The following is a 23952-nucleotide window of genomic DNA, read 5'->3' on the forward strand; positions in this document are numbered from 1 at the left end:
AAGGGGGAGGTGCTTTTTTGGAGCAAATAGTTATACACGGGGCTTTCCGTACAGATGGGTTTGTGCACAGCTCTAACTGTAATGTGCAGATGAGGGAAAGAGACGCAGGACCAGGGACTTCAGGCAGAGTGGGTTCTTTAGGCTGCATTTCCCCCATGACAGTGGTAATTCAAAAACTTCCTTATCCTGCAATTCTGGAAAGTGTGGATGATGTTGTGCTTCTTTATTCCCAGATAAGCCAGACCCCCCAGCTGGCACACCTTGTGCCTCTGACATTCGGAGCTCCTCGCTGACCCTGTCCTGGTATGGCTCCTCGTACGATGGGGGCAGTGCCGTACAGTCCTACAGCATCGAGATCTGGGACTCAGCCAACAAGACATGGAAGGAACTAGCCACATGCCGCAGCACCTCTTTCAACGTCCAGGACCTACTGCCTGACCACGAGTATAAATTCCGTGTACGTGCAATCAATGTGTATGGAACCAGTGAGCCAAGCCAGGAGTCCGAACTCACAAGAGTAGGAGAGAAACCCGAAGGTAGGCTGCCTGCACTTCAGTAGCTTGAAATAAATGTGCATGACCGACCTTGTGTACTGAGAGGGGTGAAGAGGAACTAAGAAAACGTTAATGATGACTGGCAGGGTCTTTTGGGGTCTTGGTTTCCAAGACAGTGATGTTGAGCCATTCTTCAAAAGAAATATTAATACTTAGGACATTTCAAAAAACATTGAACCAGCAATTTTGGCATACTGCCACCAGGGGGTGATGGTGTGTTAGGAGCATAGGAGCTCCAGTAGGTCTCAAGTTCCTCTTCCACCCTCTACCTCCTCTCTCCTCCTCTTATATCCATATTTGAGTGTCTACTCGGTGTCAGATTCTTGGGACGCAAAGATAAGTCATGGAGCTTAAAATCTAGGGGAACAGATGTTTGTATGGCTAACTATAATGAGAAAGAATGCATGCTATTATAGCTGGGTAAACAAAGAACCAAGGGACATGGCAGAGTGCATGGAGAATTTTTCCATGGAGACCAAGGAGGGCTTCCTAGAGAAGGTGACACTTAAACTTGAGTCTTGGAAAAAGGGATAGGATTCTAAAAGGCAGAGGCGATAAGAAAAGGCACACTCTACAAGAGGAAACAGCATGAACAAAGGTACAAAGCAATGGCAGTGTGTGGCATTGTGAGATGCTTGCGTGTGGCCAAGGCATATATTGTGTGAAATTGAACAGGAGGAAGTAAGACTAAAAGGGCATTTTGGGTTAAGTTGTGAAGTTCATCAAAGATTCTCAGGCAGGGGATCGAGAAGTTTAGATCTGGTTTTTAGACAACTAGGGAAAGAGCAGAGCTTTGCTATTCACAGTGCAGTTGTGAAACAGCAGCCTTGGCATCCTGGGAGCTTCTTGCCAATGCAGACTCCCACAGGCCCTGCTAGACCTTGATTGAAATGATCCGCTCCTTAGGGGATTTGCATGCACACAAACGTTTGAGAAGCACTGGAGTGGCAGGTGGGTCAGAGGAGGTGAGACTGCAGTCAGCCATACCAGATGGGCCTCTGTGATGACAGTCCGGGAGAGGGATGGAAAGGGCAAATACTTCAAGCCTCAGGAGGTAGAACTGACCATACTTGATAACTTTTTGCATAGAGAGTTGAGGGAGAGACCTGGAAGATTCTAAGATGACTTACAGTTCCTGGCCAGGGTAAGCGCACAAATTCCAGAGCCAGCTAGTGGTTTATCGTTATAATTCACCATGGATAACATGTATTGAGCACTTACTCTTAAGGTTACGCTGTGTCAATCACTTTATAGGCATCATTTCATCCAATCCTAATAACCCAATGAAGCAGATACTGTTGTTATCCCCACTGTACAGATAGGGGAAATGAGATTTAGAGGGAGACACTAGTTGCCCGAAGTCATAGAGCTTGTAATTAGCGAGCTGATGCTTGAACTCAGAGCTGTCTGGCCTGAAACCTGTGCTCCTTTGGTTAGACTGAGGGAAGAGGTCAGGCTGCCTTCCAAGTTCCTGACTTGAGTAGCTTGGAGGTTATGCAACAGGGAGTCTGGGAGGAGAGGGAGCTGTGGTTTCAGCCCTGCTGAGTTGAGGCATCTGAGGAACAGCCAAGGGAAGGCATCCTCAGACTGCTGGGTCTAGAGCCCAAGGAGAAAGGTTTAAGCTAGTGCTGCAGACTTAGCAGTCTTCACTATTTAATTGATAATTGAAATCATGGGCATCCATAAGGTTTCAGAGAGTGTGGTAGAGAAAGTCAATACCAATACTATAAGGAAGGAGCTGGCAGTACCAGGAGAAAGGACTGAGAGGGGAGATAACCAAGAGGAAGCTGGAGTCTCAAAGAAGCAGGGGAGGGGGAAGTTACAAAGAGGGCTTCATGAACTGCATCCAATGCTAAATAAAGCTGAAGGAGATGAGGACTCAGAGTGTCTTCGGATTTAGTCCTTTTGTTGGTAATGATCTTTGTGATCAAAGTTCATAGAGTTTCCATTGAGTGGAAACATGGTTGCCCTGGTTAAGGAATAAATGGAAGAAAGAGAGGCCAGAAGCATGGAGTTTTATGTGAAGAACAGGAAAAGGACATTGTGTATTTAGGGTAAGAGGCCGGGCACGGTGGCTCACACCTGCAATCCCAGTACTTTGGGAGACTGAGGTGGATGGATTGCCTGAGCTCAGGAGTTCAAGACCAGCCTGGGCAACATGGCAAAACCCCATCTCTACTAAAAGCACAAAAAATTAGCCAGGCATGGTGGCATGTGCCTGTGGTCCCAGCTACTCAGGAGGTTGAGATAGGAGGATCACTTGAACCCAGGAGGCAGAGATTGCAATGAGCCAAGATCGTACCATTGAATTCCAGTCTGGGTGACACAGTGAGACTCCATCTCTAAAAAAGAAAAAAAGAATTAAAGAATTTAGGATAAGAAAAGCTTGAGGGTAAGGAGAAGGTGGAGGGACATCAAGGGAAGAGAGCTCTGGAGACAGCAGAATGTAAAGTTGTGAGGCAGATGGTAGAAGAATCAAGTATCAAAGGAGATAGAAAGGGAGAAAGCCTGGCATCACCAGATAGCTAGAGGCATCGTGAGTGTGGGAACTGTCATCCGATTTGATGACCCTCTTTAGTTTTGAAAAAAAATGAAAATTAGGTACAAAACGGGTATTAAAACTTTACCTTCAATTAAACAAGGGCTCCAGAAAGAAAGTTAGGGTACCACTGGAAAACATACCAACGTCACAATTGTATGCGAGCAGCTGTGTGTGGGGCGGCCTTCACCTGCTGAACCCCGTCACTATGCATAGAGCAGGTCTCCTTGAGAGCAATGATACAAGTCACAGAGGCACGGTGCCCATTCCTGGGACAGCTTTCGCAGGGATCCCACCCACTAGCCACTTCCAAATGTCTGTCGGGGGACACTGAGTCACAAAACTGCCACCGCCGTCTTCTTACCCACACACATGCACACAGCATCCCTTTGAAATGAGCAGATTGGGGGCTGCATAGAGTGAGGGTGCGAGGGGGGCAATCAAGTTCTAGTCTGTGTTGTTAGGATGTTGCTTGGGAAAGTAACAGGAAAAGGAATAAGATTGCAGTGTGAAGATGCTCATTGGCTGGAAAGGAAATCGTCCAGGTCTGTGCTCTGGTGTAAAGAAGGAGAGACTGGAGAATTCCTGACTAACCTCAGGCAGCAGGACCAGAGGCCACAGGAGTTGCAAGATGTGGCCCCCAGGGGTCCAGGACAGCTGCTCCCAGGGCTGTGGGGAGAGTCTGCCGGTGCCTGCCTGGGGCAAGTGGCCTTCCCTTGTTCCTGGCCGTCAGTCCTCTGAACCCTCTCTGGGCCATCAGACTCCCCTCCCCGGCTGCCACCTCTTTCAGATAAAGGGCAATGTGGAAATCACTTGAAATCCAGAGGAGGGGTCCAGTCCACCCAGGGCTTCCAGACAGGAAGCTGCTCCCCATCCCAGACTGGCTGGATTACCAAGGGGGAGGACGAAGAGGGCAGAACAGTTGGCAAGCGTTAGGCCTCAGGGCAGAGGTCTCTGCTTGGGGGGATTCCAGGCAAAAGTCCTCTGCTGTCTGCTTGGACGCTTATTAGTTAGAAAGCTTTTTGGCCATCCCTCTGCTGAAGAGGGAAATGGCCCCTAGGGAAGTGGTGTGTGTGTGCACGCCTGTGTGTGTGGGGGGGGGCGCAAAGAGGTGGCATCGAGTGGGAGGTCACTGCAGGTCATTTCTGTGGAGCAGGAGGGGTGGGATCATATGAAGAAGGCAGTGCTGATTAACCCACTCTCCACAAAGCCCAGCTAATGTTGGCTCTGACCTTCACCACTAACACCACAGTCACCGCCACTCCTGCCTCTCGCTCTTCTACTTTATTCTCGTGCCTCATTTGCATCCCTGTTTGCACCCTAGCCCTCACCCCACATTCATTCACCCTGTGTTCTGTGCCCCTCCTGCGTTCCAGGCACTGCCATGGGCACTGGGGACACAGTAGGAGACAAAGCGTGGGCTCCCCATGCAGCTGCAGCAGCTTCTCTATGCCAGAGCCACGCCTAAGACTAGGCTCCCTGAACTGACAGTGCACTCCCAAACCCGAGTGCACGGAGCCAGCTCCTTAACGGAGCCAGCTCCCTCCCAGTCCAGCCAGGTCTTGAACTACACTTCCCCTTGAATCCTGCTCTCACTCAAATCTACTCCATCCCTGCTCCTAACCCTAATTTGTTCTAGTCTGTATAATTGTTAGCAAAACAGCTGCTGCGACTGAGGCTTCTTACAGAACTGGGGTGTCCTTGCAACCCCCAGGACAGTTAGAAATATAAAGCCTGTGTACTGCTCTCATCCCAGGTTGCATCTATGCCCTGGCCTCAGAGGTTGTCTCCAGGACTGGGGTGCCCTCTAGTGCTCACTGGGTGTGCAACAGTCCTTGGCTGTGGGAAGGGACAATTCTCTGTCCAGGGGACTGACTGGACTTGTGCCATGTGAGGGTCCTGAGCACTCAAACGGGTCTTCTCCCAAACACTACTCCAGGGTAGCAAGACTCTCATCTGTTTGCAGAAATATCTTAGAACCATCTTCCAAATAGCCTTCCGCTTAGCTCATGGATCTCATTGCTCATTCTGAATAGATTTTTTTTTTTTTTAAGTTCAGCAGAAGACTCTTCTGCTGCAATTTTAGCTCCTTCCCTAGTGGAAAGATGGAAACCAGTTCACCTTTCTCAACAATCCTTTATGCACCAAGAGCTCTGCCAATTGAGCTGTGGTCTTTCCTCTACTTCTCTCTCACTCCTCCCCTTGTGGTCATTTTGGCCCTCAAATAGAAGAGAGGCAGGACAAGAAGGGAAAGGCGGAAGGGGATATAGCAGCCTGGATACTTTCTGTCTTTTTTTAAGAGAGAGGGTTTCACTCTGTTGCATAGGTTGGATTTGAACTCCTGGGCTCAAGCAATCCTCCTGTGTCTGCCTCCCGAATAGCTGGGACTACAGGCACTTGCTACTGCTCCCAGCTTAGCCTGGAGTCTTGATCAGAGTTTCCTGCAGCATAAAGGAACACAGGGCACTAGAAAGAGGGGCTGGAATTCCCTGAGAATGATCTTGGTCCTTCCCCCAGAGCATTAGCAGGAGAAGCCGACCAGACCTGCTGCAGACCTCCAGAGTGAGAGGCGAAGGTGAGGGGTGGGTGTGGGTTCCTAAGTGAGGTCAGAGGCTAGCTCTGCGGCTGTCTACCTGGGCTCACAGTGACAGGCAGGGGCCAGCTCTAGGACTGGATGCTCCCTTCAAGGCATATGGGGAGAGCCCCCTGCTGCCGGGCCATTGGCAAGACTGACACCAGGCCAGGAAAGCTGCCCTCTCCTTTTCCTTCTCACTCTGCTGCTCAGAATACACTGGTCTCCATGCCACGCTGGGAAAATGTGGCACAGGAACAAGAAATAAAGCATGCCTCAATAGGTGAACCACTGTATCAGACAGCAACACCACGGGTCAAGACAGGGGCCCCCTGACTGTAAATAGGATGATTCCATGTCAAAGACCTGGTCCAGTAACCAGCATCCACCATGTTCCGTCACTCGTTGACTCCAATCTTTCTGCTTCTCTCAAAAGCCTACTAACCCAAATGTCTATTGAACCTACTTACTATTCTAATGGTACCTCTCATGTGAGTTCCATATCCCTCCAGCCTTCCTCCTACGTGAGGTAGAACACTAAATGGTTCCCCCAAGGTGCAGTAGACATGAGTTGATGCAAAGTCCGAGACCCTCATCTCACCCTTGGTGATTGTGTGATTTTCTTTACAATCATGTCCACCTTAGACTTCTTTCCCAATCACGGAGGCCTCACCTTTTCTGATTGTCTTAAGGTATAGCCCTTCCCTTCAGTGGCCTTGCATGCCACCTCCAGCTCCATGGTGGCTTTCTAACCACTACAGCCATAGCTCCGGGGCAGGTGCCCAGGGTGCTCTGCATGGCTACTCAGTACTAACCCGTTTGGGGCTGGTGCACACTCTGCCCTGTGACAGCGTCTGATGGCCCAAGCAGTACATTGAGGAACTGCTCTCTCTGTCTTGGGTTTTAACTGTATACTTTAGGGTTCACCAGCCTAAAAGGTAGAGTGATCAGATTTTCCTGAATGCTGACTCCATTCCTGGCTTCTATTGCATTGCTCTCAGGTCATCCTTTCCACTGTGAATTGGACAATGCCATTCTTAACCTCCAACATGTGGATTTAGGAATATTGATCAGTAAGGCCCACATCCTGACAGTAACTGTGAAACCCGCCTCTGATACTTCAGCTAGACTCTATCTGGAAGTACCTGTCTCATCCTTTTATATTTTCCTATGGCAATTTCCTTTCTGTGATAAAATATACTTCACAATCCCACTCACATTTAGTTTTAGTTTAAAAAAAAAAAATACTAAGCTTTGTCAGCAGCATGTTAAGGACTCTAAACAAATCACAGTGTCTCCTGCTCCTGGTCACGTGCTCACGAACTCTTTCAAAGGTCTTTTTCAGCCAGAGGCAGCTCTCCCTTTCGGAAGCATGTCACCTTTCCTCCCATTATTTGTCCAGCTTCTTGCTGTCTGTTCTGCCCTCAGCCTGGTAGAGAGGCTGTCTGTCCACGGTGCTCACTGCACCTTGTCCCTGCCCCACATGTAGCTGTCACTGGCACAGAGCTTGCAGGTCACTCCAGGGCTCAGCTGCTCACTCACCCCGCCCCGGGCAGCATCTGACCCACACCCCTGACCCCATGCTTGGGCTTCCCTCCTCGCTTCAGCCTTGCCTTCAGGGCCTTCAGCAAACCACACTTTGCCCCGGAGTCTTATTCACTCTTACACACACTCTCACAGTCACACTACCACAGTTCCAACACACACTGTAACACACACACTCACACACTATAGTCCCAAACACACAACATCTCACAAATTCACACACAGTCACACTACCATAGTCCCACACACACCATCCCCCCACACAGTCACACTACTGTAGTACCCCCCACACACCATCCCCCCCACACACAGTCACACTACCATAGTCCCACACGTACACCATCCCCCCTCACACACACTACCATAGTCCCACACACACCATCCCACACACTCACACAGTCACACTACCATAGTCACCCCACACACCATCCCAGTCTCACACTCACAATCACATTACCATAGTCCCCCCACACCATCCCACAGTCACACTACCCTAGTCCCCCCACACACCATCCCATACAGTCTCACACTCACAGTCACACTACCATAGTCCCCTCACACACCATCCCATACAGTCTCACACTCACAGTCACACTACCATAGTCCCCCCACACACTATCCCAGTCTCACACTCAGTCACACTACCATAGTCCCCCCACACACCATCCCATAGTCTCACACTCACAGTCACACTACCATAGTCCCCCCACACACCATTCCATACAGTCTCACACTCACAGTCACACTACCATAGTCCCCCCACACACCATCCCATAGTCTCACACTCACAGTCACACTACCATAGTCCCCCCACACACCATCCCATAGTCTCACACTCACAGTCACACTACCATAGTCCCCCCACACACCATTCCATACAGTGTCACACTCACAGTCACACTACCATAGTCCCCCTACACACCATCCCAGTCTCACACTCAGTCACACTACCATAGTCCCCCCACACACCATCCCATAGTCTCACACTCACAGTCACACTACCATAGTCCCCCCACACACCATTCCATACAGTGTCACACTCACAGTCACACTACCATAGTCCCCCTACACACCATCCCAGTCTCACACTCAGTCACACTACCATAGTCCCCCCACACACCATCCCATAGTCTCACACTCACAGTCACACTACCATAGTCCCCCCACACACCATTCCATACAGTGTCACACTCAGTCACACTACCATAGTCCCCCTACACACCATCCCAGTCTCACACTCAGTCACACTACCATAGTCCCCCCACACACCATCCCATACAGTCTCACACTCACAGTCACACTACCATAGTCCCCCACACACCATCCCATACAGTCTCACACTCACAGTCACACTACCATAGTCCCCCCACACACCATCCCATACAGTCTCACACTCACAGTCACACTACCATAGTCCCCCCACACACCATTCCATACAGTGTCACACTCACAGTCACACTACCATAGTCCCCCTACACACCATCCCCGTCTCACACTCAGTCACACTACCATAGTCCCCCCACACACCATCCCAGTCTCACACTCACAGTCACACTACCATAGTCCCCCCACACACCATCCCATAGTCTCACACTCACAGTCACACTACCATAGTCCCCCCACACACCATCCCATACAGTCTCACACTCACAGTCACACTACCATAGTCCCCCCACACACCATCCCATAGTCTCACACTCACAGTCACACTACCATAGTCCCCCCACACACCATCCCATACAGTCTCACACTCACAGTCACACTACCATAGTCCCCCCACACACCATCCCATAGTCTCACACTCACAGTCACACTACCATAGTCCCCCCACACACCATCCCATACAGTCTCACACTCACAGTCACACTACCCTAGTCCCCCCACACACCATCCCATAGTCTCACACTCACAGTCACACTACCATAGTCCCCCCACACACCATCCCATAGAGTCTCACACTCACAATCACACTACCATAGTCCCCCCACACACCATTCCATACAGTGTCACACTCACAGTCACACTACCATAGTCCCCCTACACACCATCCCAGTCTCACACTCAGTCACACTACCATAGTCCCCCCACACACCATCCCATAGTCTCACACTCACAGTCACACTACCATAGTCCCCCCACACACCATTCCATACAGTGTCACACTCACAGTCACACTACCATAGTCCCCCTACACACCATCCCCGTCTCACACTCAGTCACACTACCATAGTCCCCCCACACACCATCCCATAGTCTCACACTCACAGTCACACTACCATAGTCCCCCCACACACCATCCCATACAGTCTCACACTCACAGTCACACTACCATAGTCCCCCCACACACCATCCCATAGTCTCACACTCACAGTCACACTACCATAGTCCTCCCACACACCATCCCATACAGTCTCACACTCACAGTCACACTACCCTAGTCCCCCCACACACCATCCCATAGTCTCACACTCAGTCACACTACCCTAGTCCCCCCACACACCATCCCATACAGTCTCACACTCACAGTCACACTACCCTAGTCCCCCCACACACCATCCCATAGTCTCACACTCACAGTCACACTACCATAGTCCCCCCACACACCATTCCATACAGTGTCACACTCACAGTCACACTACCATAGTCCCCCTACACACCATCCCCGTCTCACACTCAGTCACACTACCATAGTCCCCCCACACACCATCCCATAGTCTCACACTCACAGTCACACTACCATAGTCCCCCCACACACCATCCCATAGAGTCTCACACTCACAGTCACACTACCATAGTCCCCCCACACACCATCCCATACAGTCTCACACTCACAGTCACACTACCATAGTCCCCCCACACACCATCCCATAGTCTCACACTCACAGTCACACTACCATAGTCCCCCCACACACCATCCCATACAGTCTCACACTCACAGTCACACTACCATAGTCCCCCACACACCATCCCATACAGTCTCACACTCACAGTCACACTACCATAGTCCCCCCACACACCATCCCATACAGTCTCACACTCACAGTCACACTACCATAGTCCCCCCACACACCATCCCATACAGTCTCACACTCACAGTCACACTACCATAGTCCCCCCACACACCATCCCATACAGTCTCACACTCACAGTCACACTACCATAGTCCCCCCACACACCATCCCATAGTCTCACACTCACAGTCACACTACCATAGTCCCCCCACACACCATCCCATACAGTCTCACACTCACAGTCACACTACCATAGTCCCCCCACACACCATCCCATAGAGTCTCACACAGAGTCACACTACCATAGTCCCCCCACACACACCATCGCACATACAGTCACACTGCCACAGTTTTACACACACATCATTCCACACTCACTCACATATTCCCACACACTTGCAGGCTCCCACACACTCCCACATGATCCCACACACACTTTCACACTTAACGCTCCTACACTATCCCACACACACTCACACGCACCCATGCACTCATACACACACTGTCCCACACTATCTCACACATTTGACACTCACATATCCTCATGCCTTCACATTCATGAGCCCACACTCTTACATGTTCCCACACTAGATCACACACTGTCCCATACATGCAAACACTCCCACAATTTCATACTACTTTCACACACACTTGTGCACCCATGCTCACGCTCACACTCCTACGCTATCTCATGTACTCACATTTACACTCACACTGGTGCATGCCCACACTCACACTCATATGCCCACACACTCACATGCCCACCCACACTCACACACTATCATACACACACACTCTCTCACACTTTAAAAATCCTTTCCCTCTCTCTATGCTTTCTCTCCCATATTTGTTCCGCTTCCTCAGGAAACCTCCTGTTCATTGTCCAGCTGTCAGCCGGGACACAGGCCAGACGCTGGCCGAGAAGCCACTGTCTAAGACACAGCACAAGATGAAGCGTGGCATCCAGAGCTAGCCAGGGCCAGAGACATTAGGTGCAAACCTTCCTCTTACAGATGGGGAAACCAAGGCCTAGGAAGGGAAAGGCGCTCAGCCAAGGTCAGGAGGCCAGGGTGGCCCAATTGTCAACACACAAACCCATATCAAGGCAAAGGAAGGCCTGGAGCTCTGAAGTGGGTGTGCTCTGCTGGAGACCTGCCTGTTCCTGGGACCCCCACCTGTTCCCCAGCCCCCATTCACTCCTGACACAGCCATGGGAGCAGCTGGCATGACTGTGTCCCTCCCCACCCTGCCTCACGAATACTTGTTGGTTTCATTTGTGTGACGTCACTCACCCCCTCGTTGTATCCCATCATTCCCTCTAAGATACAACTCAAAGGCTATTTATTCCAAGAACAATTGCTCTCATTTACAATTGCCCCATTTGGTGTCACCCTCCTCGGTTGTGTATTCAGTTTGAACCATGGTGTTATGTACGTGATTGTGGTACACTTTGTAAATTGATACTTCATGTATATATGTTTTTGTCTTTTGAACTAAATTATAAGCTACGAGAGAGTGTGCCTTCTGTGTACTATGTTTTGAATGTCCACAATAACTGGCAAGATACTTGGTCCACTGCTGGGCTGCCATCAGTGACGTTCAAAGAATGGCTACATGGATTTGACACTAGAAGCAATTATAAGTTGCTGATTTTTGAGCCAGGGCAGAAAGAGACTGTCACAGTTGTGTGCAGGTTCTGAAAGCCAGGAGGGGTTGGATGAGATGTGGAGAAGGGTACAGCTGGGACCACGAGGCTAGAGAGGACGGGCCGGAGGGGAGACCTGGTGGGGAGGTGGGGCTGAGTGGAGAGAGGAGGCTGGCACCTGCCAGTCTGCACGCTTAGTGGAGAGAGGAGGCTGGCACCTGCCAGTCTGCACGCTGAGTGGAGAGAGGTGGCTGGCCCCTGCCAGTCTGCACGCTGAGTGGAGAGAGGAGGCTGGCACCTGCCAGTCTGCATGCTGAGTGGAGAGAGGTGGCTGGCCTCTGCCAGTCTGCACCAGGCCCTGTTTGCTGCATGGACTGACCAGCCCTAAGGGATGCCCAGAGCTCTGGGCCTGGTAGTCTTCTGCCTGGGGAGGCTGAGGCCTGGCAAGGCCCCCAGCACATTTTGCTCTCAGTGGGCCTTCAGTACTAATCACCTGTGTCCTCTCTGTCCTTCCTTGTGTCCCCCCAGAGCCGAAGGATGAAGTGGAAGTGTCAGACGATGGTGAGTGCAGCCCCCGGTCCTCAGGTCGGGCTCTCAGGATGGAGGGGGCTGAGTGGGGGCATCTGCAGCTCACACTGACCCTGACCTGTGCCCCACAGATGAGAAGGAGCCTGAGGTTGATTACCGGACGGTGACAGTCAATACCGAACAAAAAGTATCTGACTTCTATGACATTGAAGAGAGATTAGGATCGTAAGTGGAGCGGGAAGTTGCCTCCGGGCTCCCAGGGCGAGGGTGGTGCAGGTCCCACACTTAGATTCAGTGCTTCATTTTCCTGTTGCTTCCTGGGCTCTGCCTCCTCCCCAGACTGAGAGTCCTGCAGAATCCGGAGGCCTGAGCCACGAACGCATCACTCATCCAGGACTCTCTGCAGAGTTGCCCAGGCAGTCCTGCACTGTCCCAGCTCTGCAAAAGCTGTGAGGAAGTCCTTCCTTGTCTGTGCCTCTGTTCACAGCACAGAACTGAAATCAGACACAGGAGAGGAGCAACACTCACTGCGGCCTGTTGGGGGAGGGAGCTGGGGTGGGTGCAGAACTTTAGGGAAAAGAGCTAATGTGTGTTGAGCTTAATACCTAGGTGATGGGCTGTTAGGTGCAGCAAACCACCATGGCACACGTTTACCTATGTACCAAACATACACATCCTGCACATGTACCCTGGAACTTAAAAATATTAAATAAAATAATTTTAAAAAGCAAAATAAAATGAGGCTGGCACGGTGGCTCACGCCTGTAATCCCAGCACTTTGGGAGGCCAAGGCAGGCAGATCACCTGAGGTCAGAAGTTTCAGATCAGCCTGGCCAACATGGTGAAACCCCATCTCTATTAATAATAGAAAAATTAGCCAGGCGTGGGTTAGCCTGTAATCCCAGCTACTCGGGAGGATGAGGCAGGAGAATCACTTAAACCTGGGAGGCAGAAGTTGCAGTGAGCCGAGATCGTGCCATTGCACTCCAGCCTGAGCAACTAGAGCAAAACTCCGTCTCAACAAAGATAAATAAAAATAAAATAAAATTAGAGGACTACATTAGACTATCTTTGGTATCCCTTCCATTTGATCCACAGAAGTCAGTGGAGTCCGGTGAGTACATGCTCTTCAGCGGTGCCTGCTTGAGTGTTCCATTAAAATGCACAGCAGTCAAGCTCCCTTCATGAACTTGGCCACATGGCTTACTCTGGCTTCTCCCTCGGGTGTGGAGGATAGAGTGGGCACAGACCCCAACCCCGAGCCAAGCTGTTCATCTCCCCCTAACTCTGTCTCTGGAGGAATGGAAGAGGTGGGAGAGAAAGAAGTGGGACTCCACTTGTATTTTCCAGCAGTTTCTGGGAAATGAAGGAGTGATGCAAACCGGGTAACAGTCACGGAGGAGCCCCACTCTCCCCTCTCCCAGCAGTGGGAAGCAGGACCCTGCCTGGGCCATCACCAGGGGATTGGTGCTAGGGAGTGGAAGGAAGGAAGGCAACTGCTCAGTAATTCTCTGCACTTGGGAAGGGCTGTCTCCACCCATATTCATGGGTCCCACAGCAGGGAGGGGAAGAGATGCCATCAGTCAAGATTGACAGTAGGTTTGTCAACATTAGAAATGTGCTTCAAAGGCCAGGTGTAGTGGCTCACGCTTGTAGTATCAGCAATTTGGGAGGCCAAGGTGGGAGGATTACTTGAGGCCAGGAGTTGAAGACCAGCCTGGACAACATAGTGAGACCCCATCTCTAAAAAAAAAAAAAAATGTTTAAAGGTAAGAAAAAACAAATGTGCCTCATTGCTCTAGAGCAGGAGGCTGGGCCTTTCATAAAGGCTGATATCTTAGATTTTATGGGTGATATGCCTTTGTCACAACTACTCAGCTCTGCCACTGTAGCACAAAAGCTGCCATAGACAACATGCAAACAGCCAGCCAGGGCCGTGCTCCAATAACACCTTACTTATAAAAGGAGGTGGGCCAGATCTGTCCCAGGGGCCAGAATTTGCCAACCCCAAGTTAGCAGAGAGCTTGGCTAAATGTGGCTTTTCTCTCCTCCCCCTTTGATTTACAGCGGGAAATTTGGACAGGTCTTTCGACTTGTAGAAAAGAAAACTCGAAAAGTCTGGGCAGGGAAATTCTTCAAAGCATATTCAGCAAAAGAGAAAGAGAATATCCGGCAGGAGATCGGCATCATGAACTGCCTCCACCACCCCAAGCTGGTCCAGTGTGTGGATGCCTTCGAAGAAAAGGCCAACATCGTCATGGTCCTGGAGATGTGAGTGGCCCACTGCCAGCGGTCTGAGCACCGCAGGGAGCCCCCAATGTGCCTTCCCTACTGCTGTCCCCTAGCCACCTCTGCCCTGAGATGGAAAGCACTGCAGACAGGAGTGTGATATGCAAGATACTCACCAGCCATACAGCCAGGCCTGATCAAACAGAACCAGAAGGTCTGTGCAGAGTGCTGGCCCTGAGCCCCAGCCCAGCTGCAGCCCTGTGCTTATTTCCATGACAAACCAGTAGCTCTTTGAGGACCCTGGCACCTTTCACGTCTTCATCTCCCAGTGAAAGGACCGAAGCTATCCCTAGGCTCCTTGGTTTCATTCAGGGGCATTCTCACCTGCAGGTGGTTTAGAATCAAAGGGGAGGGACAGGGTGGCTTCCTGACTTCCCTTTGAAAGATAAGAAGGTCCCTGGCTGGGGGCTTGAAATCCAGGATGGAAGCCTCCCTCTGATCCTCAGTCCCCTCCTGTGTCTCTGCATGCCTCCAGTCTACTGTTGTTTGTACTCCTTTTGACTTCTCACTCTCCAAAGAGTGGTGCTTTCTCTGTGGGGTTTTACAAAAGCAGGGGGATGGATCAGATGACCTCCAGCCAAGGCTTTCCCAGAATCCACTGTTTCTCCAGCACCCAAATCCTCCACCTCCCTCACCTCTGAGCTGCTGGTGCATGTGTGTGTACAGACACACACACACACACACACACACACACACACACACAGTCAGCATGTACAGTGGCATCAGTAAGCCAGGCGTCCCCTACAGCATCTGCATTCTTAACAGTTTCCTTTTTTATCTGAATTTTTAGAATATATGATACAATCACCTCAAAAAATATTAGGAAATACACAGTGAAAAGTCTAATTTCCACCATTATTCCTGTCTGCTCTTTCCAAAACGCCACCACTACCACAAACAGGCAGTTTTACTGGCTTTTATCTGTATCCTTCTAAAGTTTCTTTATGAAAATATAAGTGTGTATACACACACACACACACACACACACACACACACACACACCCCTGGAGAAACAGAAGTGGGAGAGAAAGGCTGGAGTGCACTGGTGCCATTGCTCACTGCAATCTCCGCCTCCCAGTTCAAGCGATCCTCCCACCTCACTACAGGCTTACACTACCTCGCCCAGCTAATTTTTGTATTTCTTTACAGATGAGGCTTCACTATGTTGCCCAGGCTGGTCTTGAACTCCTGAGCTCATGCAATCCATCCGCCTCAGCCTCTCATAGTGCTGGGATTATACGCGTGAGCCACCACACTCAGCCTACTTTGCTTTTTCAGCAAACTGCTATGGGTGTTAGTCCCATCAGTACCTAGTGAGCTTCCTCATTCTCACAGCTCTGTGGGGTTTTGTTGTATAGAAAATCACAATTTATTTAAGCAGCCCTCTTTTTGATAAGAGGTTGATTGGCTTCCAGCCTTTTGCTTTTACAAACAAGCATCGTTTGTAACCTTGTACACACATCTTTTCACTCATGCCTGTGAATATCTATAGGATAAGCTCCCAGAAGTGAAGGAGAGCTGGATTAAAGGGTATGCACATTTGAAATCTTTAGAGATACTGTAAAATTGCTTTCAGCATCCTTGAATTGCTCATCCTGAACTTCGAGGGTCTCTGTCCTTCGGTAAGGGCTCTATCAGCAACTTGGAATTCTTTCCTGGGAAAGTTGAGGCCAGTAAGACATCCCCAAGCTTTAAGTATGAGTAGAATCTTTTCTCTCTACTGATGCCATTAACATTCTGGCATACAAGTATTTCCTTTCAGTGTGTGTTCCTTAGGAAAGGCAGTAGTAGTTATGAGTGTGAACTCGAGTCAGATGAACCTTACTTCCAATCCCAGCTCTGCTTCTAACTTGTTATTTGACCTTGACTGAGTTATTCTATTGTACCAATCCTTAGTTTTCTTATCCATAAATGTAGCTATGACGTCCGCCTCATGAACGCTGTGGGATTCAGTGTGATAATGCACATAAGGCACAGTGCTCTATAATGGGGAGGTATTGTTGGTAGTATGATACGTTGACTTTTTTTTGTATCCTGGTTTTTTCCACTTAAAAGTACTTTTTGAGCATTTAACTTCCAACAAGGTGTTATGGAACAAATCCTCCCTAGTATTCAGGAAGCCTGGCTTCGATTTCTGCTGCTATTGAGTCTTGATTTTGCAACTGTCAAATCCTACCAGCACAAAGAGGTACTTGAATGAGAACAGTCAATCTCAAGATGCTACTTTTGGTTATAAAATTCTACAATTTAGTAGAACCATAAAAGACGCAGTGAAGAATCTCCATTCGTATTTTATAATCTACATTCAGCCCAAAATTCAGACGTTCCTCCCCATTTTCAGGAAATACATAGCCCACATCTGTGGCCTCATTCTTTATATGCTTACAGTAGCCCTGTGGGATGCCTCTTTTCCATTTATTCTAGAACAGGTTGCTTAGTCCAGGCAGTGTGGGCATGTGAGGACGTGTGGAGAAATGTCTCATCTTTAGAAGTTAAACCTTGAGCAAGTTCTTGAGAGGGTGCAGGGAGGGCAGGCGTCAGCAGGGCCTGGGGAAGGCTGGGCAGCAGCATCAGTGGGCAGAATACCATACTTAGCTTGGAACTGGGAGTTGGCAAGCTGGATGGAAAAAACAGAGAAAACTTAAGAAGGCTTCAGCTGGTCTGGCTTTCATCCCTCCACCCCATGCCTCCCCCGTGGACAGGAGCAGATCTTCCATGCCCAGATGCCAGAAGATTTGCCTGCACGTGGGACCTTGGCCAGGTCACCAAGAGTAGGAACTTGGTAAGAACTCAGTCAACCAGAGAGGAAGGGAACTATCTGTACATCCCTTCCACTTTAAACACTCTGAGACTTGATCACTGAGAAGGGAAAGGATAATTTTCACCAGTGCAATTTGCTATCCTTGTTGGATGGAGAAGCTGAGATTAAGAGAGGATGATGCCTGGGATAGAAAAATGGAAATGTATTCCAGGGTCCCAGCCTTAGGTTCAGTTGCCTCAGATCTAGTGGGAAATGGCAATGAATGTGTCTTCAGCCTTTCTGACTTCTGATTACTGGACAAGCCCCCACCATATAGCAATTGGTCTGACGGCAGTTCCTTCAGCCCCCTGGCCCAGCTGGGCTTGTGCTTTTGGAAGTGCTTGGGACATTCCAGGTGGAAGTGGGACCCTGAGCGTTGAAGAGGATGTGAAGTTTAAGCTGTGTCATTCATGGCTCATCTCATGTTTGTGCTACTATTAGCAAAATTTATCAAAGAACATTCCAGCTGGCTTCCATGGGGCAAGAAGGAGAGGGTCTCAAGTCCACTGATAGCACCATTCCTCTGGCTTCCTATGAGGGCTAGCCAAGGTCTGGGGTCTGGGGGATAAATTTGATTCCTTAGGATAGGGATCACTTATTTATTTAGTCATTTAGTCATTCACTCACTCACCATTAATTTATTAAGCCTAATCTTGGCCCTTGGCATTTTCCTATGTCTGTGGGTGGCAGATTCTGTCTATCAAACCAGTATTTTCCACCCATAGCACTGAGCATTTTGAAAAGAAACCCACAGAACCATTAATCCTGCCTGTTTAACCCCTTCGATCTTAAGAAGTTGAACCATAGGAACAGTTTTCAAAATATATTAAATTTGTCTGAATAGGATTGAACCTATTTGAATTTATATTGAATAGGTTTCCTCCAGAAATGCAGCAGGAATTATCTCCATGGCTCGGATTCCCACCACTCATTGCCTCAGACATTCCCAAGGGCATTAAAAACAGGGCTTGCTTGCTTTTTCAGAATATTTAAAATTTAAATATAAACATTTTGGAGCACCTTGTCTGTGCCAAATTAGTCAGAGGCAAATAAGAGTCTAGAGATAAGCCTGCCTGTCTGCAGACATGTTCAGTACTTCAAGGCAAAGCCAACTTGATACAGAAAGTGCAGAGACAAGGCTGTGGACGTAAAGGCCATGGACACCCAGGGAGGGAAAGATCATTCCATGTGGGGAGATGGGGAGTGACTTTTTCAGAGGGCGTGAATTTCAGCTGGCCTTCCAGAAATGGTAGTTGAGTAAGCCAGTATTTCTCAAACTTGTCTGATCATAAGGATGACCTGGAGTAATTATTACAAATAAAGATCCTCAGCTTTCTCCCAAGACTTTCTAAATCAAAATCTCCAGAGGAAGAGCTTGAGAATTTGTATTTTTAATAAGAGCCTCAAGTGATTCTTTACATAGAAAATTCATCATTAATATTGAGCATTGACTGTGTGCCAGATACTTCCAAGCGCTTTACCTGCGATGACTCATTTAGTCTTTGGAGCAACCCTGTGAAGTGGGGCTGTTTTTAATCTGCATCTTACAGATGAGGAAAATGAAGCACTGAGATGTTAAGAACTGTCTGAGACCAAAGAATGTACTTTAGAGTTTGACTTGGAGCCTTGGTAGAGAGCAATAGAACTGGAGGGCATAAGGCCAAGAGCGCCACCTGTTGGCCATGTGGGGACCTTCTTCTCAGATGGGTTTTAAAGTGTCCCTCCAGCTGTCACTGGCACAGTACTCAGCCCTTCCAGAAGTGAGTGTGTGTGTCACTAGGCAGAGGCTGTGGTATGCTGGGCCCTACAGTGCATCCCTGTCTCTCTCCTGCAGGGGTCAGTGACAAGATCCACCTAGCCTACTACACCTTATCAAATGACAAGTAATATGTGTTGAGCACCTACTGGGTGTTAGGCATATTTTACAAAGGCTTCTGCATTCCTAAAAACTCTATGAGGCAGGGATAGATAAGGAAACTGGGGCTCAGAAAGGCTAAGCAACTTGTCCAATGTCACACAGCTCATAAAAGGCAGCAGCAGGATTCAAACTCAGCTCCTTTCCGCTTCATGAGGACTCTAGGAGAGGAAATACCCTTGCAAGAGGACAGGCTTGGAACCCACCTGGCCTTGTTCAACTGGTGAACCCACAGGCCACTGTAGAAACATGAGCTTATGCCTGGGTGACAGAGAGAGACCCTGTCTCTACAAAGCATTAAAAAATTAGCCAGGTGCAGTGGCACATACCTGTAGTCTTAGCTACTTGGGAGTCTGTGGCTAGAGGATCGCTTGAGCCTAGGAGTTCAAAGTTATGTTAAGCTATGATCACACAACTGCACTCATGCCTGGGTGACAGACCAAGACCCTGTCTCAAAAGAGAAAGCAAAGGAAAAGGAAGGGAAAAGGGAAGGGGAAGGGGAAGGGGAGGGAAGGAGGGAAGGAAGGAAGAAAGAAAGGTTGGTTGGTTATAGGCCAGGCATGATAGCTTATGCCTGTAAATCCCAGCACTTTGGAAGGTAAGAAGCTTATAAGCTAGGCATGATGGCTTATGCCTGTAATCCCAGCACTTTGGGAGGCTGAGGTGGGATAATCACTAGAGGCCAGGAGTTCCAGACCAGCCTGGGCAACACAATAAGAACCTTGTCTGTACCAAAAAAAAAAAAGAAAAAAAATTGAAAAAGAAAAGCAAGCTTACTGATATCTAGGTGCTACATAAATTACCAGGGAGATGCTTTAAACTTGCTAAGCAGAGACCAATAAAGGTGGGTCAAAGGGCTGGGACAGGGGAACAGAGAGGACTCGTGCAACTCAGGTGAGGGGGCCATGCATTTGCACTGCAGGGCAATATGCTGACGGCTGAGGCCCCGGGGTAGTCCCTAGCAGAGGATGCATGCCTGCGGCTGCAGAAGCAAAGTTGGCTAGACATAGCCAGGATCCAAAACCTATCCAGGCAGAAAGGCTTACACAGCTGGGGCAAGCAAGGGGTCCAGGGGAGACCAGTTAATTACCACTGCAGGGAGTAAACCAATACTATAGGCCTAGCCAGAGTAAGCAAATCTATCACAGCTGTAGGCATAATGGGTTACAGCCAACTAATTTTAGAAAATTTGCTGAGGCTCATTATTGAAGATTGAAGATATTTTTCTGTTCCTGGCTATGCAAAACAAATGCTTGTGGGAACTGTGAGTATTTTGAACTTTAGTTGCCTGTGACTGAAAGACACAGCTAGGGTACAAGAATGTTCCCTTAGGCATTTGTGGTCATTTGAGGGAAACAGATTGTTTAGAGGTCACTCTTTTTGCTAAGAAGATCGTGTCTGTTCACACCCCCCTCTGAAACTGCCTGGCATAGATGCTTCCCTGAATCCCCAGAAGCTTAGAGGGTCCAGGGGAGGGTTTCACAATGGAAAACCAGGAGGCCCTGACCCTTCTCCCCTGGTGGAGGGCAGGGATTCAGGAAGTGCCCATTACCCCCATTCCCTGGGCTTTCCTACCAGTTTCTCCCACCCCCAGCCTACCCTGGCCAGACTCCCTGCCAGCCTGGCCTCCATGAGTTGTGGCCTGACTGCCCCGTGCTCCTGTTCCCACAGCGTGTCAGGGGGTGAGCTGTTTGAGCGCATCATCGACGAGGACTTCGAGCTGACGGAGCGCGAGTGCATCAAGTACATGCGGCAGATCTCGGAGGGGGTGGAGTACATCCACAAGCAGGGCATCGTGCACCTGGACCTCAAGCCCGAGAACATCATGTGTGTCAACAAGACGGGCACCAGGATCAAGCTCATTGACTTTGGTCTGGCCAGGAGGCTGGGTAAGCCTCATCTGCCTCTCCTACAGACACCAGCGCGTACTGCAGGGGGTGTTTGTGTTCCACACACTGGGTGTAAGAGGAAATGTGCAGCATTGGGGTTAAATCCGAGACCATGAAGACGTCTCAGGTTCGAATCCTGCCCCTAGCATATACTGGATGTGACAGTAAGCCTCAAATTCCCCATCAGAAAAGTGGGATGATAGTAGAACCTAACTCACAGATTTGTTAGGAGGATCAAATGTGTTAAGAGAGGTACAGGGATGGGAAGAGTGCCTTGCACGTAGTAAGACTGCTTAGGTGTCAGCTGTGTATGTGATGATGATTATCCCCTTTTGTTTTTCACTCTAGTGCCATTAGCAGCAAAAGTCATTTTGGTGATGATGGCTCTGCACATCTGCATCATACTGTACAGTTTCTAGAGCACTTTCACATAAAAAATCATCCCTATAATTCTCACCGTGAGGTGGGCAGAGTAGATTTTATGAGCCCCAACTTGTAGACTAGGAAACAAAGGTTCACAATAGCTTTGCCCAGGAGGTCCCACTGTGAGCCAGGGAATGTGCTGGGGTTAGAACAGGGACTCCAGACCTTGCTTGGGGTGCTCTGCAGCACCTCTGCGACTCTTATGCTAACCAGGAGAGAAGTCACGGGGGAGACAGTCAGGGTCTCAAGGCCAGCCCTGAAAGCACTTTGGTAGGTGCCAGCCTGCCTCTGCAGCCGTTTCATGCCCCAGTGATTGAGGAAACAGCTTCATCCTCCCTTCTCAGCTGCTGCCCTGCTAGCAAGGAGCCCTAGGGCTAGGGCGAGCTGGCTTTATTTCACCACCCTGCAGGGAGTAGAAAGGAGGGGCCAAGCGAATGCCACCCGATAACCGTCTCCCAGGACGCTCAGTGCTGGCTGAGGATGTGTTGGTCATAAAGAGGAAAGGGGCGAGGGGGCAAGGTTCCGACAGACCGTGACTGGTCTGGTGGTCAGCGCAGTCAGGTGAGAAACACGCCCTGACGCTGGGCACATGTGCCTGCTCTGCTCACTCCTGCTAACAGGATGGGGTAGGGGCAGCGGCTGCCATACAGGGTCTGCCTTTGAACCCAGTGAGCACCAATAAATTAAATGAAAAGAGAGGCCGCTGGCCTCAGGAGTCAGCAGTGTCAGAGCCCAAGGAACACAATGTCCAGGTTCCCCTGGTGAGGGATATTGTGGGAACAACCGTGTCTGCCAAGGGCCAGAGAACTGGAAGTGGCTAAAACATAGCAGGAAGGGCCGAGGGGCAGGCATTGATTGGAGCAGAGCTTTCATATCTGAGGGCTGTTAAATGCTTTGTTTTAGAACATTTGCTGTGAGCTCTGCCAAGTTAAACAAGACCAGATGTAGCCCACAGGTACCTGCCTTTCGCATGTATTAACAGGCATCTCTGGTCCTTTATGGCCAAGAGGCACCACCATGGGGTTGAAGCCTCTCCCGCCTACCCTCCCAGCAGCTCCAGAGGACACCTATGAAGCCGTGTGAGGAGCAGGAGAGGCAGGAGGGAGGAGTGGTGGTGAGGAGCACGCTCAGGAGTCGGATTACCTGGGCTTCAGTCCTGACCACCACTTGTTAACCGAGGGGGGAAATCATTGCACTTCCCTGGGCCTCACTCATGTCCTTGGGAGCACGGGCATTGTACCTACCCCTTAGGGTTGGGGAGAATGCTTGTAAAGCTGCCGGCAGGGTACACAGGACATAGTGAATGTCAGAGATTATTATTAAGCATAAGTCACAGTCCCTGCCTAGGGGAACTAACTCATGAGCGAGACAGACTCACAAAAAGACCATTCAGGGGCAGGTGCTTTAACGGCCTCTTCTAACCTGCCCACCCTGCACAGGACATATAAGGTGAGTGTGTGGTTTGTCGGTTTCACTGGTGTATTGATGGACCTGTTTAACAAGGCGGTCAGATGTCTCCGTGCCGTTACCGAGGAGCAAGCACTTGAAGGCAAAGCCTGTGTCTGGCCCCTCCAAGGCTGGGGCCAACACACAGATTTAGGCAGCTGCTGGCCTCAAGCTGGCTCCATGATGTGCTAGTAATTTACCCCTCTCCGTCCTGATTTCAGAGAACGCGGGGTCTCTGAAGGTCCTCTTTGGCACTCCGGAGTTTGTGGCTCCTGAAGTGATCAACTATGAGCCCATCGGCTACGCCACAGACATGTGGAGCATCGGGGTCATCTGCTACATCCTGTGAGTGCCGGGGCACTTGGGTGTGGGGGCCGAGGGTCCCACAGGAGGGTCCCCAGGCTGCCCTGCCATTGTCATGATGGGAAGCCTGCCCCAAAGTCAGGCGGTAGCAGGTTCCCCTCCCATCCCTGGCAGCCCACCCTGTTCCTGGGCTCCCGAGGAGTCAGTAGCCTGCATATTCTGTAGCATCATGTAGCTACACACGCTGAGAGCCCCATTCTGGGCACTCACTTCCCCAAGGCTGGCCAGCCTGGGGCCTTTGGTCAGGAGGGTGGGAAATGTGGCTGGCACCAAGTAATAAAACCTCACTTGTGTGGGTCCACAAAGAAGGACGGCAGGAGGCCAGGGGCGTATCTGTTGCCATCCTCGTTGTCTTCAGGGCATAGCACTCCATCCTCATGGCATGGGGACCCCAACTACCAGCCTCACCTCTGAGTCCAGTGTATGGATGAAT

General features: G+C 49.9%; 1 protein-coding gene and 1 long non-coding RNA gene across 6 annotated transcripts in view; one reads left to right on the forward strand and one right to left on the reverse strand.

Moving 5' to 3' along the window:
- Positions 1 to 23952, forward strand: part of MYLK (myosin light chain kinase) — a 200250-nt gene that overhangs the window by 152839 nt on the left and 23459 nt on the right. For all 4 annotated transcript variants that reach the window (XM_021673967.2, XM_012476200.3, XM_064365754.1 and 1 more), the window contains 6 exons: positions 234 to 536; positions 12395 to 12427; positions 12526 to 12619; positions 14462 to 14665; positions 21070 to 21287; positions 23378 to 23501. In XM_021673967.2, the coding sequence (XP_021529642.2) occupies positions 234 to 536; positions 12395 to 12427; positions 12526 to 12619; positions 14462 to 14665; positions 21070 to 21287; positions 23378 to 23501 (976 nt within the window). The remainder of the gene's footprint in view (positions 1 to 233; positions 537 to 12394; positions 12428 to 12525; positions 12620 to 14461; positions 14666 to 21069; positions 21288 to 23377; positions 23502 to 23952) is intronic.
- The window catches only part of LOC110568949 (uncharacterized), a 74021-nt gene that overhangs the window by 3841 nt on the left and 46228 nt on the right, over positions 1 to 23952 (reverse strand). Inside the window, exon 5 of one of the 2 annotated variants that reach the window (XR_010338542.1) lies at positions 16397 to 17300. The exons of the other annotated variant lie outside the window; for it this stretch is intronic. This is a non-coding gene — a long non-coding RNA (uncharacterized LOC110568949). Of the gene's footprint in view, positions 1 to 16396; positions 17301 to 23952 lie in introns of those variants that run through there. 2 annotated transcript variants of the gene reach the window in all.

Source organism: Aotus nancymaae, unplaced genomic scaffold, assembly GCF_030222135.1.
Source record: "Aotus nancymaae isolate 86718 unplaced genomic scaffold, 86718_ANA_hifiasm-v0.15.2.pri h1tg000062l, whole genome shotgun sequence".
In the NCBI taxonomy this organism is placed as follows: Eukaryota; Metazoa; Chordata; class Mammalia; order Primates; family Aotidae; genus Aotus; species Aotus nancymaae.